Source organism: Elephantulus edwardii, unplaced genomic scaffold (assembly GCF_000299155.1).
Source record: "Elephantulus edwardii isolate Elephantulus edwardi_28Jun2011 unplaced genomic scaffold, EleEdw1.0 scaffold00016, whole genome shotgun sequence".
NCBI classification, from domain to species: Eukaryota; Metazoa; Chordata; class Mammalia; order Macroscelidea; family Macroscelididae; genus Elephantulus; species Elephantulus edwardii.
In genome coordinates this window covers 10,068,572-10,086,639 of record NW_006399766.1, presented here as the reverse complement: position 1 = coordinate 10,086,639, position 18,068 = coordinate 10,068,572, and the positions used below count along the sequence as shown (strand labels likewise).

The 18,068-nt window shown below is 38.8% G+C and overlaps 1 protein-coding gene across 5 annotated transcripts in view; it reads right to left on the bottom strand.

The window, feature by feature from the left end:
• Positions 1 to 558: 558 nt before the first annotated feature.
• The window catches only part of DMD (dystrophin), a 1,058,866-nt gene continuing 1,041,356 nt past the window's right edge, over positions 559 to 18,068 (bottom strand). For 4 of the 5 annotated variants that reach the window (XM_006881772.1, XM_006881771.1, XM_006881773.1 and 1 more), the window contains 2 exons: positions 16,013 to 16,105; positions 752 to 849 (listed from right to left, as the gene is read on the bottom strand). In XM_006881772.1, the coding sequence (XP_006881834.1) occupies positions 752 to 849; positions 16,013 to 16,105 (191 nt within the window). Of the gene's footprint in view, positions 850 to 16,012; positions 16,106 to 18,068 lie in introns of all 5 variants that reach the window. The other variant, XM_006881774.1, reaches the window with a different exon arrangement.

Sequence of the window (18,068 nt, the reverse complement as noted above, 5' to 3'; positions counted from 1 at the left end):
TTATTCCAGACCAAACAGGTAAGCCTGGATGACTAGAGGCAGTTTCTTCCCCTTAGGAAGTGGCAGGAACATTTGAACAAGAAATTCAAAAGGTTTATAGAAACTGATATCTATTTATCTATACAGCTATAGTATTTATATACTTATAGACATATAGCTGTAGAAAGTGGAAAAAAACCCCCAAAAAACCCACAAGCAGCCCCACTCAATCGACAAGCCCAAAAAAGAGCAAGGTGAAATAGTCATTTGGTGATATTCAAGAAAGTTCTATCTTAAATATGCAAGAAAAGGGGAAAAAACCATGTATTTCATATGGGTATCACGCTAAAAGAATGCAAAATGATGCACTGCCTCAAAGTTTGTGTGTGTGTGTGTTCATTTTAAGGGGTTTTTATAAACAACTTTTTTTTTTTATAAAGCACACTTTAGTTTACAATCTTTCTTTATAACTGTTATAAATTTTTTAAACAACCCAAAATGCGTTCCATATAAAGAAATGGCAAGTTATTTAGCTATCAAGATTTTACATGTAGTTTTCTTATAACTTTTTTGTACAATTGCATAGACGTGTAAAACCTGCCATTGTTAACAAAACAATAACAGACTTAGAAACTACTGAAATCTACAGTATAGTACCACTACCCTTCACAAAAATATAGATTTTTTTTTCTTGTAAACTCTTACTGTCTAATCCTCTTTTTTTTGTATGAATATTATAAAAACCATGCGGGAATCAGGAACTGTAAAACATTTATTCTGCCCCATCTTCATCTGTCATGACTGAAACTAAGGACTCCATCGCTCTGTTCAAATCATCTGCCATGTGGAAAAGGCTTCCTACATTGTGTCCTGAAAAACAAAGAGAAAGAGAGGCTTTACGAACATCACTTTGCCATTGGGGAAATTGTTCCCATTTTTAGGTGAAGACAACACAGAAGCTGTTGTACATGACAGAGTTGGATTTTTATCAATTTCCAGAAGCGAAGCCTTGTTAATGAAGCCATCACGCATTGTTAGTATCAGCTTAACACTGAGTCAGCTTACTGGTGTTGAAATGGAATAATGTCAAACACTACCCTCAGCTTCTCAATGTAAATATCATATAGCTAAAGGATATCACATAAACAAGATTCTGTCATAACAGGGATACTGATTGGATGTGTCTTTACCCCTTGCTTTAGATGATTATTTACAACCTGTTTGTATGACAAGTACTAAATAATATAAGGGAGCGCTGGTGGCATAGTGCAGAGGGACTTGAGCAATCCAAAGGCCATGCAACTCTGGCGGTTCAAGTCCACCAGCAGTTCAAGAGAAAGATGGGCAGTTTCTTTCCATGTAGTTTACAGCATTGGAAACCCAATGTCAGCTGTGAGTTGCTTCCAACTCGACAGCAATGAGTTCAAGTTTTATCCTGTAAATCAACTTAAGTTGGTAAAAGTTTTGTCCTTATCAAATCAACAGTATTGTAAGTACCACAATCATCTCTCTCCACACTACTAACTCCACTACCTTCAACACCACTGTTGTGCATTCTTGAGTCAGAAGCAACTAAAAGATGGCCTTCCAGTGGGTGTTCAAAAGGCAGGAAATTGCATGTAAGAGGAGACTGTCCACCTTTCTCCCACAGAGCAACTGGTGGATTTGAACTGGACGCCTTTGGATTGGCAGCACAGCTCCTTACCACAAAGCCACCACTAACTATACAACTCCACTATCACCCCTCACCACCACCAAGAACTGGACAACCCTCAAAACCACCACATCTATTGTTAGGTGCCATCGAGTTGTGTACGACCCATAGCGACCCTATGAACAGCAGATCTGTACCCTCTCTAATCCTGTGCCATCCTCTCACTTCTGACACACACGAGCCACAAAGCACTCTGGAGTCACAAAACCACCACTATCTTCCTCATTTTTACCACCTTCAGCACCACAACCAACAATAACAACTACTACTACTACTACTACTACTACCACCAACCACCACCTTTAACTTTACCATGCTTATCACCAGCAGCACCCTCACCACTCGTTTCCAGCACATGAAATTCTCATTTCCAGGCTGTTTCAGGTGACTGGCTCACTTCCCAGTTTCTGGTGGAGGTGACTATTTTCTCTCTGCTTTTCCTTGGGCTGAAAAATCAACTCTTGAATTGACCTTTCTGTACACGATTAACATTTGAGTTAGAAAGCTTCAGAAGAAAAATCACATTTTATTCCAAATTCCTCCACAGCCTAATGTGACCCACCTGTATAGCATGGGTTTGGGTAATCTGTGAATCTGTCTTTGATCTCTTCCTAAATGAGGGTTAACGATCAGGATAACCTTTTAATAATAATGTGGCATGGCTTGGCATTAATTCCCCAGCATGGAACAAAAGAGCAGCACAGTGTGCCTGGGTACTTGGGGACAAAATGCAGATCTATAATAAAATAATCTGAGACATACTTTATGTCTTTTTTGTGGATGTCCCATAGTTTGAATTCTTGAACATGAGTAAATAATTTCATTCACTATTCAAGTACTGCCTTTGGAACTAAAAATGCTTTGCTGGACTATTCCTATGTTGCCATGTATCAGCTTCACAGAATCCCATAATTGTTCAAATCTCAATAAAAATTTAATATAGACTAGGACAGGGATTCTAGTCTAATATTTATTTTAAGGAACATCTTTCTTGCTAAAATATGAAAGAGAGGATATCTGAAGAGGATTCCCAGGCAAGCACTTAAACATGGTGGCACTGGATCCATTTCAGACTTAGTACAATTTTGATGCCATTCAGCCATTTATATTAAGATGATCAAGTTTGTGACTCTTTGAGCTTAATGAAAGCCAAGAGTTTTAGGGAAAAGTAACTATTCTTAAAAAAAATAATTTGGATTTTGTGACTGCAAATCTAACAAACTTTCAGCAAAGCATATGTACTGTTCATAAAGTTGGCCAATAGTTTGGCAGCCCTGAGTGAAGAACCAAAATCATCTTTGGCTTTTTCTAAACCATAAAAACCACAGGAGGACACTGGGCTCTTTGCTGACCCTTTCCTGCTCTTTACAGCTTACAGCAAAAATAGTTCATTATTGCCCCAAGTTTGGAGGGCTTCCCTTGTATCTATTTTTGATAGCCCGGTTTCCCTAGAGAAGCTGTCCAATTATTCATGCATAATTGAAAAATGAATGGACTAACTGCAGCCTTTTAATTACATACAGTCTTAACTGCTATTAACAAAACCAGTAAAAACAAAGCCCAAAACCCTGATGACTTGATATTTGAATATTGTAATGATTTTTTTCTATTACCTACATCTGATTACAGTATAGTCCACTAGGTTGCTAGACAGTGTGCTACAAGACATAAAAAGGGAAAGAACTTTTTCTTATTAATATGAATCCAAAAGTGCCTCTTAACACTGTATGCTCTGTAAAATGGACTACAATTGAAAAAATGCTAAAAACAAGTAAATGCATTTGTAGAAAATACAGCCACGTGATTTCCAGTTCTTTGAAATGACAGTTACTACCTGCAGGAATTCCCAAGTCTCTAGGGATGCCTGCTACTTCAACACATACCAATGAGTGTTCTTAATATAGGGCATTCTGGTAACATAGTCTTTTGACAATGGCACTAACTCAATGGTGGCACCTCTCCAATGGTTCGAATCCACTAATGACTCCAACTTGGCAGCAGTTAAGCTGTTGTTTTAAATTTTTATTATCTTTAATATAGCACACATCACACACACATATACATATATATTTTCGGGGGCTGTTAGCCTACTGAGATGTAAAATTTTCACAACTGACCTTGAGGCTATCTCTCTCTCTATGCTATAAAAATCAAGACGTTTTGAGGCACCTCACCATATTTGTTATGCCTTCATTTACAAATGAAGTATTTTACCAGAATTAGACATTTTTTTTTCCTCTATGGACATTTTAATTGGATCCAGAAGGAACAATTTTCTCTCTGTAACAAAATACAAAGAATCGTACCTCGAAGCCATTGAGAGGGGTAAAACTAACTTGTAAAATGGATACAGAGAGAAAATGTGTACCATGTTTCAGTTATCTGCATATGTAGGGCAGAATATTAGGCTATTAAATTGACCTGATTTTTGTAAAGTCAACTTAAGTCTCATTCTGTGGGTGCAAGAGGCATTGTACGAGTCAACACACAATTGTATCTATAGAATGTATTGATTTCACCCATTCTTAAACACGGGAGCTCTGGTGATGTAGGCCATAGCAAGCTGCACTGCTGACCCAAAGGCCACACATCTCTGGGGGTTCAAATCCACCAGCAGTTTGAAAGGATTTTTGAAAAAAAGCCAACGGAAGGGTGACTTAGATAGAACTGACTTGACACCAGTGACTGAGTTTATTCTTAAGCAAGGATTGTTGAACACAAAGGTACCATGTGTTGAGCATTAGGGCAGTTGTATGTTTTTCCAACTTTGTGCTAACTGCAACACATTTAGTCTCACACACCACTGCTGCGTGAGGGAGCCGTTTTCCACAGTGATTGGTATTGAGACTTTCTGGCAAAGCTCCAAAACCTCAGTAACAATCTGGTACACACTCTTTCTCGCGCGCTCTCTCTCTCTTTTTAAATACAATCCCCAAATAAATGAGTAGCATTCCGTTGGCCAAAACAAAGTAGCCTATTAGAGTACAATGTGCTTACGTTTTGGTTTTGTGGGTTTGTGTTTTGTTTTTTTTTCTATAAGTAACTGAATTGTTCAGAAAATCTATGAATCTACATTTGGGGCATTTACAGAGCATTTTTTTTCTTTTAAAGAAAGATTTTGATTTTCTGACCTTCTGGAAACTTGTCTGATGGTACTATACCCGAGATAGTGAAATTTCCAAATGCCTTATAGGACCTACAGGAAGCTCGAGTGGCCAAGCAGTAAGAAGCTGTGCTGCAATTTTAAAGGTGTGCAGTTCAAATCTACCAGCTGCTCTGTAGGTGGAAGGATGGGGCAGTCTCCTTCCATGTTCTGAAAACACCCTGGAGGGTCAACGTTTTGCGAAACCTTCCCATAAATTTTAGGGGATACTTACCATAAGGATGAAGCAAAGTCTCACACAGGCAGTATATGAGACAGGCAAGCCATCTGGAACATTCAATCCACGTGTTCTGTCCCAGTCTACCACACCCTCCCTGTGGCTTCACCCAAAAACCTAGGAAGGAGGCACTGGTAGCAGATGCACTAAAGGATCAATAATGCATCAAACTTAGATGTCGTGGTATTTACAGAATTTCCCTCCTCTTTTGTAAAAGAATCAGCGGCTACTCCTACTGATCCTCTTGCGAAGGAGCCACTGTCCTTTCATAGGACTCCACGCCATCCTATCTTCCAGAACAGTGCATACTATTGTAATTCCATGGAAGAGCTTTCCTTCCAGCCTCCTGCACACTCTTAGCAAGGACAATCTTGTTTCACTTGGGCTGTTCAACATGATGTCATCCAGTAATGATTTGATGTTGGAACAATATTCTGGGTAGTAAAAGGTATCTTCTACTGTATAACCTCAAACCATTTTTGGTGATAAGATACATCCTGCCCTTTTGACACTGCTGTGGCTGCTTGGGGACACTCAGTCCATTTCTAACTTAAACCCCATGTGACAAATGCCCTATGGAATTCTCTATGCTGTAATCTTCATGCTGAGTCTTTGTTCTGGGCAAAGGCTGGTGAGTTCAACAAAGTTTTGGTTGTTCATTTTTGAGCCATCTAGTCTCCTGGTTTGTTTGTGTTTTTTAAACAACTAAAACAGGCATTTTTCCAAAACCCTTCAGACTCCAATATTTTTTTTATACCAAATTGGTTACTGTTCTTTCTAGCTCCAGATACCAAAATTTTTTTTTAAAAAAGTTTCTTCTCTAGGGTATAGTTGAAATGATTTACCTTTCAAACCTCATTTTCTAAAGGGACAGTACTGTTGGGATTAAAATTTCTGGTTCTGTCATCTTGGACACACTGCTCACCCTCTCATTGACTGAGGTTCCATATCTGTAAAATGGAGTTAATAAGAGTACCTACCTCATAGCTTTTGTCATGAAGATTACATGATAGGAAATATGGCAAATGTTCAGAATAATGCCTGGTACACAGCAAGTGTTTTGAGTTTTGTTTTGTGTGTTGTTTTTTTTTTAAAGCTAAAACGGGAAAGAGTGTAGAAACTAGGGGAAAATAGAAAACAAAACAGTCAGCCCAGAAGAATGAAAACCAAGGGTAGAAAATGCTGGAATCCTAGAAGTGGAACGCAGTTCTATGAATCATCAGTTATGTTCGTTCAAGAGTAAATTTATTTTGAAGAGTCAGTTTCTGTTGCAAATGACAATAGATGACCAGCTGCAGGATGCCAACCTAGGGACTATAAAGAATTATCATTTTAAAGAGAACCCGGCTCCCCCCAACCCTTAGTCCTGTCATCATGGTGATGACAATGAGGATGAACATTTGAAGAATGTTCCTCATGAGCTGCAAGTGGAAAGGTGGCTACCATCCTTACGTGACGGCACATCGCGGAATACACACATGCGCGTGCAGGCATACAGTTCTTATGCAAACGCCACACACAGAAAGCAGGATGAGACAGAAGCCATGGCTGTGAGCCTGAATCTCACTAACCTCTCTCATTGGCTTTCCAGGGGTATTTCTTCCTTTAATGATAGAGGGAGAGGCAGAGAGATCAGAAAGGAAAAATAAAAATAACAAAAACCATGCATAAATATACAGTTTCATACCAGAGTTGTTTCTTTTACCAAACAAATATTGAAAAGACAATTCATTTATTCCCTTCTGGGAAATGGCAAGACCCAAGAAAGAAAGAAACAAACAACCAGACACCACCAAAAAAAACAAAACAAAACCCAAAAGACACAGCTAGTCAAATAACATATATTTAAAATCTGGGTAAACAAATAACATGATCCAGGAAACATCACTTGTAAAATCCGTAGAGTTCACACATTACACAAAATCAAAACTGGCAAAACAATAGAAATCTTACAATTTGAGCATTGTTTGAAAGGGTGACTAAAAAAAAAAATCTCAGAATTAAAGTCCCCACATCTCAGAATCTTTTCATTCTGGAGTTCATAATCAGCACATAGAAACATAAAAAGTGGTTGCCAGTAAACCTCAAATGCTAGGCAGGTCCCCAGAAGCTGGATTCTATCTTCTTAGGGAAACACTGTTCTACCCAGTCCAGGCCTAGGATGGGATTGGGGAAATGTGGGGGAAAAAAACAAACCAAAAGGAAAAAATGGGGTAGGAAGAGAGGTTAGTCCCACCCACGGGCAAGCTATAGGACCAATCCAAGAGTGAGCCTTTAACTTCCTCCTCCTAATTTAATAGACATCAAAAGTCTTGAGAGCCAATGGCTAAAGACTTACAGGCCTTGTTTGCTTTTTGTTTTGGGGTTTTTTTTAATAGCAAATTTTGATGACAAAGTATTCTATGATATTTATAACTGGGCAGGAAAATTTAGAAATCTCTGACCATTCTAAGCATGTCCTTGGTACACTATTTCCTTTTATCACCAGGGTCTTCAAATGAAGTAACTGATTTTCCTGTTTCCTAAAACAATATTCTGTAGAATCCCAGTACTTAGAGCAGATAAAAAGCAAAAACATTTCCTTGACTCACCATGTTCAAATGGCTGCAAGATGATTAAAATTGTACAGAACAATTTGCAAATGACTGGTCTAGAATGAAGGAGAGCTCTGGTGGCGTGATCCCTAGGGAGCGGTGCTTGTTAATCCAAAGGTGGGACGCCTCTGGAAGGTCACATCTGCCAGTGGCTCTTTGAGGAAAAGATGGGCAGTCTCGTCCTGTGTAATTTATAGCCTGCTCAAATCCACTATTGGGTAGCTATGAGTCAGTTCCAACTTGACAGCAGTGGGGCTTTGATGTCCAGAAAGTGTGGTGCTAGTACTCTCCAAAAGAAACCCTGGTATGCATTTAATGGTTTGTGAAAGAGGGTCTTTCTTTTTCTCCCTACCTCCTTCCTCCTAAGTGATTTTAGATATACCCCCCCAAAAAAGTATGTGTGACCATATAAGGACCAGGTATTCATTGTGCTTTTCAAATCAGGGAGAGAAAAAAGAGTACTAGTGGTAGGTCCATGCCAAATGCAAGGGGAAGGGGAGAGTTTCATTTCTTCCTTAGTAGCACAAATAAATCCCAACATGAATTAAGCATGCCTTTCTTTTTCACTCCTTTACCGGGGCTTATAATTTAAGACTTAATAGTGAGACCATCAGTTAATAGAATTCATTCGCTTCCCTACAAGCAGGGTCCACATACTGTTCAACTCTTAGCTCTCTATCACCAAGACCTTACAGTATACTTGAACCCTGTGGGTATTGGATAAATGGTGACTAACTGAACTGGTAAGGTAGCAACTAGGTCCTGGCCAATAGTCCTTTGGTATTAAAAGCAACTTGGCCTTGCCCGCTGCCCTTTAGGGTGATTACCAAGGGCTGGGGACATTCTGGCTTATGATGGCTGGTTTATTTTTAAAATTCACACACTTTTGGGAAAGACATTATTGCTAAAAAGCTTAGTTTAGCTGCAGAATGCAATCATGGGTCCTAGAATGAGAAAAAGCGAGCTCTGCTGGCCTAGTGGTACAGAGTTTTGCTGTCAACCCAAAGGCATGTGATTCAAATCCGCCAACTGCTCCTTAGGAGAAAGATGGGCGGTCTCCTGTGCAAGTTAGTTCCCCTGAAAACTCGATGGACAGCTATGAGTCACTTCCCACCTGACAGTGCATAACAACCACAGAATTAGAAAATGTTTTTATTGGTTTTTTTAACATTATATTTTTTAATTGGTTTGCTTACAAAGTTCATATACACTGTGTTTCACACTAGTCTTCATTTATATTGTTTCATACATTATATTTTGTAAAATTGTAAAATGTATTTTTAAAGTCCATTGTACACCAAACCACATTCAGAGCTTAGTTATCAACTGGTCACTGCTGAATATGCAGCAAGTGTTGGGGTTTTTTCCCAGATACTTTTCTAGAAAACATCTTTGAGATGAAACAACCATCTCATAGCCATGTTAAGCAGTAGTCTCTTTCAAAAGCCTCCCTCATCACTAAGCACCCCAATGTGTTCATAACAGAACACAAAAGAACGATACTTTTTCTGGTCACAAAAGAAAACAAAGTGTTGGGAAATGCCCTGTGGAGACAAACTAGAGGCTAAATGTTTGCAATATTTTTTTCTTTTCTTTTTTAAAGTTCTTGGCCCGAAAGAAAGAAAGAAAAAAAGCCAAGTGTGAGATAAAAGTTTGCCTTCATAAATACATTCTTTGGAAATGAGTTTCCTTAGTGCTCCACCTAGGGTGTCCATCTGGCAATGTGCTGCTGTCAGGAAATGAATCAAGAAAAAAAGGGAAGTGTACTGGGGGAGTCTGGAGTCTAAATAAAGTATTTGGTCAGGTCTAGAGAAGTCTAGTTTACTCATGGGGTATGAACTGGAAATTGTTGGTTGTAATTCATTATTTCAGAACCTTATTTTACTTGCATGCTTGCCTGTTTCTGTATGCCCTAGCTGCTTTAATCTCAGCTGGTTAAAAAGGTTAAGGAAGAATGAGGTCTCTCTTAGGGTCTCCTGTTTCAGTAAAAGTCAAAGAAGATTCAAATTGCTACATTTTAAGGATCAAAACATGCAGGCTCTTTGGTAAGCATGGTTATAAACATTTAAATCCGTTTCCTTAAGCTGAAAATTGACCAGCAGTGAAGCTTGTCAGTGGGCTAGAATGGACAGTAAAAGATTTGTGCAAAGGAGTAGATGATTTTTTTTTCCTTAGAAGAAACCATACTAGTAAATATTTCAGACTTTATAAGCCATGTAGTCTCTGGAACAACTACTCAACCCTGTTGTAATTAATTATTCTGCCCTGGTTGCGTGAAAGCCCCCATACACAGTATGCAAATAAATGGGCATGGCTGTGTTTCAGTAAAACTTTATATATGAAAGCAGACTGTGCACCAAATCTGGCCCCTGGTGTAAAGGGATAAATGTTCAAATCCTCTGTGAAAGCAGATGGAAAATGGAATGGTACCCAAAAGGAAGCAAATGATGCTTCCATCTGCCTTTGTTCCTTCTGTTGCTCTTCCGTAAAACAACCCCAGGACAGGAATTGAATTGTAAAAGATGGCAGGTTCTTCAAAGGTGTTGAGCTGGTACATTTTGGGACATTTAATAGAATGTATGTGGGCTGCTTTGTGAGGGGGTGATAATGAGAGGGTAAGAATGTGAGCTGTTTGGTGACCTCTGCCACATTGTTTTTTATCCCAGATAAGAGATTACAGAGGCAGCAGAAACACCCACATAGCTAAACAGCACTGCTAACTGCTTTTTGGGTTGTCTCACTGTACCAAGAGCTTATGTTGGATTCTGTCATTCATTAAATCTATATGAAGTGGCACATCATTTTAGAGACTTTTGCTAAGAAAGCATGTCTTTAATGTGCATACCTTTGTTAGACTACTGTATGATCAGAAACCTATTGACAAATTGCTTAGAGGGTTTATTTTAAAATCTACTTATGCTTGTTCCACCTATAAAGTGTTCCACTGATGGAGACTGAGAACATGTCTTATTACTTTATTACCACGGAATTCAACTTCCACATATTCTTTCAGAGAGAGGAACAGATTATAGGTAGATTAGGCAAAAATTGTTTCATATACATTGAGACACTCAAAATCCCCTGAGCAGTTGTGAACTAACTCTACCCAGATTTTCAGGAGAGAGAATTGCAAAGGTAAATATACAAGCATTCACACCTTGAATATGTGGTAGTTTAAATTAGCTATTATGTGAGATAGTGTTGGCCATAGGTTTGTTACTAAATGGAGAAGCATAAAAGTCTTGTATTAATTTGGACAGCAATTTAGCAGAGCCATTGAGATAAGATCTGAAGTCTAATTTCTTTTTTGAATGGCCATGACCAAGGCATTTAATTTCTCTAGGCAGCGAGGCACCTTTGTGAAAATTAAACCTGTATTTGATAAGTTAAGGTCTGGCTCAAGTGAAAACTGTAGTAGAGGATAACAACAACAAAATGTTGTAAATGTAAAGCACACAAAAACACTTGATATATTTACACAAAACCGATTATTTTGTAAAAGGTCTTTTCCTCTGTGGGCAATTATCTAGCAGGGTTAAGTAAACCATGAGGTGGTATTTAGTAGCACATTTCCACTAAATGTCAGACCTCTGGCTCTGACATCTGCTTTGAGTTACTCAAACAGCTGTCCAAAACAGCTGTAGCAAACGTGAACATTTTTTTTTCTAACACAACAGTAACATGGATGACAAACTTAAGATTGAAATGAAAAGCTCTCTAAGATAGTATTAGCATAGTTTCGGCAGGAACTTTCATGGTAAAATACTTTAATCTTTTTCAAGGGAAGAAGATAGTTTACCCAGACTGAGATCAATTAGGTATTTTTTAAACTACCAGAAGACCAATTTAGTGTGTAACAATGAAAATATTATTTTAAAGTAAAGTGAATTGTGAAACTATATGACATGTAGTATGAAAACAACAGTTTCCTAAAACTTGCCTTTGGTCTTTGTATATATTTAAGATTAATGTATGTATAGACTATCCACATACTATACACAAACATATATAGATACATACATATACAGACACACACTCTGGTGGCTTAGTGGTAAGGAAATGTTTTGTCAACCCAAAGGCACATGGTTCGAAGCCACCAGGTGATATAAGGAAATAAGATTGGGCGTCTCCTCCTGTGCAGTTTACTGCCTCTGAAAACTCACTAGAGGGTTTATAACTTGAAGGTTGATAACAACACCACAGAGAGAGAGAGAGACACACACACACACACATATATATATGGTGAATTTATATGATCACAGTATTTCTCTCTCTATACACAAAGAAATTATTTTATATCCTTATTTGTGGGAGATAGAAAATGGCTTTTTTCTTATTACAGAGTTAATTATTTTAAGATTTACTGTCAATGGAACTCAAAGGTCATAGTTATAAATGAAAAAAAGGTAGAACAAAAAGACTTTTCCAAGTCCCCTTCCATTTGGGAGAGACTATAATCCTGATATGTTAAGACTCACAAGGACTTTTGTTGAGTGTCATCTTGACACTTAAATCAATTGGGAAGATGTTCCTATCAAATTATATTTTTTAAAAGATATGCTTTTGTTATATGTCACTGGAACTGAGTCATAGCTCCCCTTCAAGTGGGTTTTCAGAAGAAAAATCACATGGAAGAAAACTGCCCATCTTGGACCCATGGAGAGCCTACTTTTGTGATGTAAGGGAAATTCCTTATCAGTAAGCCACCAGAGCTCAAAATGAACTTAAAGACATGAAGATCTGAAAAAAGTATTACTATAGAATAATCAACTGTTTAGAAGGCACTGATAGTTAGCTTATGTCATTAATTGAAATGTGTCCCTCAGAAAAATGTGTCATTTGACAGTTGTGATTACCATCAAGCATGACTCATAGTGACCCTATCAATAAAAGACTTGAAGCCTTTCTATAACTATCATTTCTCTAGTTCATAGAATTTCCAGAGGCATGTAGTTTAGGAAGTAGATGTGACACCTGCTTCCAACTAGGCTATGATTTATAGTATTTTATGGTTGTCTTCCATTTTGTTATCTGATGTAATCTTCCTGCATTTTTTTTAAATGTTGTAAAGTCTAATCTTTTTGTGTCAATGAAGCAGGATCGTTGCTGTTGTTGTGTACCATCAAGTTGGAACAGACCCATAGTGGAACCTCCAGTAGGTTCTCATAGGCAATAAATCACACAGAAGGAGACTTCCCAGCTGGTAGACTTGAATCATGTGCCTTTATGTTGGCAGCATACTTTGTTTTCGTAAGCCACCAGAGCATCCTATGTCAGACCATGTTAGTGAGGATTAGGTCCTAGTTGTTAGGTTAATGAGGAAGGAATAGATGTAATGCTCTTATTTAGATCATAGCTCTGTTCCTATGAGTGTTTCTCTGACGTGTGTTTTTTATCATCTTTTATCTCATAAGAAATGAAAGGATAGAGAGGGGGACTAGAGTACCACCAAGCAAGAAGAGCTGCAAGTGTGGACCATCATTTGTATGCAAGGTTCCCATGCTGAGAACATCCTAGACCCAGGATGACAAGACATGCAGACATCTTCAAGGAATATAGGGCCCACAGATGTTGGGAACAGGGGGAAAACACCCAGATGATGACCCAAGCTGACATATAGAGAAAGTCTTTGCCTGAGCTTACACCCTGCATTCAGCATCTTAAACTGGGAGAAAATAAATCTGTTAATGCCACCCACTTGTGTTTCTATTTCAGCAGCACTCGATAACTAAGTTATCCTGATTTTACAATGATGAGATTTTAATCCATTTTAATCTAAATTGGGTTTGTAACTGGCCTAATTTAGCAGGAAGTAAAAAACCAAAAAACATCAAGGTCCTAACAGCTTTCTGGATTTTCCAGCACCTTAGCTACTTTATTGTTGTGCATCTTATGTTTGTGTGTTTTGTTAGTTACTAAAATATGAATTCATTCTCTCAGGCCACTGGGGAACTATTGAATAAGTAGGTACTTAGTTAATGGACTTGGTATCAGACAAGGCCTCCTTATCCCATATTTGAAAACTCAAATCAGCACTTAGGGGACAATAAGCTTCCATAAGCACTAATTTAGTGAACACTATCCCGGCAGCCAAAGTGAGCAGCATTTTCATGATTCATTGGAAATCAACATCATGCAAGTAAATATAACACCAGAGATGTTAGCTAATAATATGGCATCAAAGCAGGTATGTTTCCAGTCTTACCAGGTGGCTTCTTCCAAAGCCAGCAGGTATCTAGCTTCAAAGACACTAACAGGGGCTACAGGGAGATGGTGTAAAGAAGTTCACCTTCCTGATAGCTGGGATGTGCCAGAGAGGCCCAGGTATGAAATGGGGCAAAGCAGAGCCTCATCTCCACTATACTCTTGTTATTTAGGTGTGACCAAAGTAACCAGGACACCAACCTATTGAACTACTGAATACGTAGGTACTAATAACTAGTGGACCTGGTATCAGACAAGGCCTCCTTATCCCATATTTGAAAACTCAAATCAGCACTTAGGGGACAATAAGCTTCCATAAGCACTAATTTAGTGACCTCCCACAGTGTAGAGATATAAGCATCATTTTCAAGGCATTGAGATAAGACCCATGTCTGTGACTTTGATGCGAAGCATGAGTGTAATGAAATGTGTGCTAGACATGAGGCCTAGAGCCCTATATGTTCCCACCCTGCTTAGTAACAGTGTGCTTTTAAGAAGACCCTTCTGCTTGAGATTAACCCCTGTCTACCAGTAGCTCCAAGGGAAAAAGAACACTCTCCTGTGTGATTTTACAGCCTCAGAAATCTAATGGGGGGGGGGGTCAGCCATGAATGGGTTCTAACTTGACAGAAATGAACTGTTGAGTTGTCAAATAGACTGGTTCTGGGGTCCATTCATGTTATAGGCATTTGCATCACAGCAATACTATTATTATTGTACTGTAAGTCGAACATACGTTTTTGGAACTCTGCATCCCTAACTAATCATAAGCACGTTGAAGGCAACATCCATCCTTCTCTGCATCCCTAGCATCTCCACCGGTGCTTACTAGGTGCAGTGATGAAACACTGAGGAGGAAGGTGAAAGAGTATATTTAAGCCCAGCTGGGGCATAGTCTTGTTATGAAGAATGGCATCTAGGGAGAGGAGAAGCCTAAGATAGTCGGCTGGGGCTAGGGGTGGGTGGTGTGAGGGTGGATGGAAGGACAGATAAGATTTTTATCTGTTAAAAATCAACACATCAGAAGCGCTCAACAGTGAAAAGATGGCTGGTGCAGACATTTAAAATTAGCTTCCCCTGACGGTTCCTTAGCAACGTTCTATCAGAACATTATTGCTTTTAATGTGCACTGCACAACGTTCACTCATACATCAAATAGGTAGGAAATGGCCATTGTTCACTGACACTGAACAAAAAGATAGGAAAAACACACAACTCAAAACACCTTCCCCATTGCCCTTGTGGAGAGGAACAAATAGCCCAGAGTTGTGGCTGCCCTGCCCTCCATGGCTGCGCATTAGGGATGCCAGTCACGGGCCACAAAGCCTGTGCTTCCTGCCCCCCCTAGACTTTCCATCTATCTGATCACCAGTGACAACTGGCATTCTTTTCATTTGATGAAGGGAAGTGACTTAGCCTTTGTATCAAGGCAACAGTGCAAAAGAAACACCCAACAAAACCAAACCTAAACTAACTTGGATCAGGCCTGGCATCTGATGCTGATGGGAAGGGAGAGTCTGTGGAGTAAAATGCTGCCTGCAAATGAAGTGCAAAAGACATCGAAGGTCCAAGTGATGGGCAGGAAGAATAATAATAATGCCTTGCCTTGCCAAGTCTGTATTCCACGTATGAATGTGGAGGAAAGAAACAAGTTATTATGTCAAGATTTCATTGTATCTGCACTGAAACGATAGGATGAGAGACAATTTTTAAATTTAAGGGGCATCAGATTATAAGTGGGAATCCTCACCACCAGTCCTCACTAGGCATGTTCTAAGCCTTGCCATGTATGTTCCTAGCAAAAGCCCCACCAAAGCACTCATTTCCTCGTCTGCAAAAGTTACTTAATAACCACTTAGGTAAAAAAAAATACCTCATCATTAACACTTCATAAATAATAGACTAGCAGTCTTCTCTTCAGAGGCATCTGATCACACAGGTATTTGAATTCCAACTAACTACTCTAAACCAGAAAACTCCTATTTAAAAATAAAATCTGCTGACTGTGATTCCAAATTGGCTCTCTGCTAGCAAGTGTCTCGTTATAAACATAGAAAATATACACGCCGCTTGGGTATGGAAACGGATTAGGGTTTGGCCTCATTCCAATAGCTCTGCTGCTTCTCAGTATTGGAGCTTACCTCTTGAACTGGGGAAGGAGTTGTTGAGTTGCTCCATCACTTCCTCTAACCCTGTGCTTGTGTCCTGGGCAGGATTGAGAAGGTCTTCCTCACCTTAATGAAAGCGAGGGGGGGAAAAATAATGGCCAATTACAATTAAGTGCCGTTACAGATTATGTCCCACAAAAACGTGTCATAAATCCTGACCTCTATGCCTGGGATCATAAGCCCACTTGGAAATGGGTTGTCTCTGTTATGTTAATGAGACAGGACTAGTACTCAATTGCTTTGAGATAAGAGATTCAACAAGACAGGAGAGATGAGAGAAGATAAACCTTAGGTCACAGGAGGAATCACGGAGGAGCTAAGGAGTAAGGACATGCTTCCAGTGTTCTCTGGAGCTGGGGCCCTGAAACTTAAATTTACAATTGCTAGTGGTCCATCGCTCTGGCAGTTCAAATCCACCTCCTGCTCTGTGGGAGAAAGATGGGCAGTCTCCTTCCCTGAAATCTACAGCCTGAGGAAACCCACTGGAGGGTCAACTATGAGTCCGTTCCAACTTGACCACAATTGGAGCATGAGAGAGAATATATCTCTTTAATGATGAGAGAACATATTTCTCTGTGTTGCAGTTGAAACACTTGTTACCACAAGTGTTCTATTATAGCATCACTGAGATAATTAACACAAGGGGGAAAAAATCCCAACAGGTCCATGATTGCATTTTTAATATTATTATAAATTAATTTTCATTTGCTCATGAATAACATAAACAACAAACAAAAAATCTTCAAGCTTAGTAATTAGAGAACAGCAATTCCTTAAAGGTAAGAAGAATTCTGTGTAGTAATTTATCTATGTCATTATCTTTGGATAATAAGATTATATATTTATTTGGAAATTAAGATACAGGTAGCAAATCCCCATTAACAAATATAAATCTGTTGTCTTTGGAGGGGAAATAATATTATTACACCTTTGCATTGTGCCTGTTTAATACAGAAGAAAATAAGAATGTGACATTTTGTATTTACTATATGAAGGTGAGAAGGGAGTGGAGAGACTGAGGAATTAACTCCACTTTTTCTTTTGACATTTAGCCAAAAATACAAACAAAACTCAAGTATCTTTAAAGTCCAGTGTCATAGGGAGAAATGAAAGTTATATGTGACCTACAGAAGTAATAAAATATTAATATTCTGAGGACTATAGCTGTGGGGCCTTCTGTCTCTTCCCTTTTTTTTTTTACTTTAGACAACTTTATCACAATGAGGTTTGGGGGTTGGTAAAGAGGAATGGTTTTTCAGAAGTGTTTGGACAATTTGTGAGAAAATAACAATTTGAGACAATATATTTGGGATGGCTCGTCTGCAGGGAACAGAAGCCCCTTGTAGAGTTAGTGGACCTGTGTCTTGGTGTTCATTCATGTATCAATGCAGTCTACCTCAAAACAGCATTTTTTTTTGGTTAGGAGAAATACCCCAGAATGCAAACAAAATTAATTTGAACTTTAGGGGTCATTTGAAACTAATTTTCATAACAGTCATCTTCCCATAGTGACAATAAGGTCTTTTCAAGCTCTGTTTGCACCCCACCCCTTGTCACTCTCATCTTAATCAAACATAGCACTGAAGGATTAAGGCCACAAGGTAAAAAGAGTTGAAGCATCCCTCTAACCTTCTATCCATCTGCTTATATATACATACTCCCACTCACTCATATACTCACTTACACTTTCTCACTCCAAAACCAAACCTATCGCCATCGAGTTGATTATGATTCAGGCAACCCATGTATTTCAAAGAGCAGTGTTCCATAGGATTTTCACAGAAGTAAAATGTTAACACCTCTCTTCCTTGCCACCAAACTCTGCACCACCAATGAAATAAAATCTGTCTCTCTCACTCACACATAGTTTAAGTTTACGCCTTCAGAAAAGGAAAAAGTCAGTGTCAGGATTTTTTGTTTCCCTTTCCTTGCAGTTTTAAGTGAGCATTATTTGTTGAGGATGACATGAATAAAATAATGCCAGGAAGAATAGGAGCCTGACAACTACAGGGCCGATTAGATTGCTGTG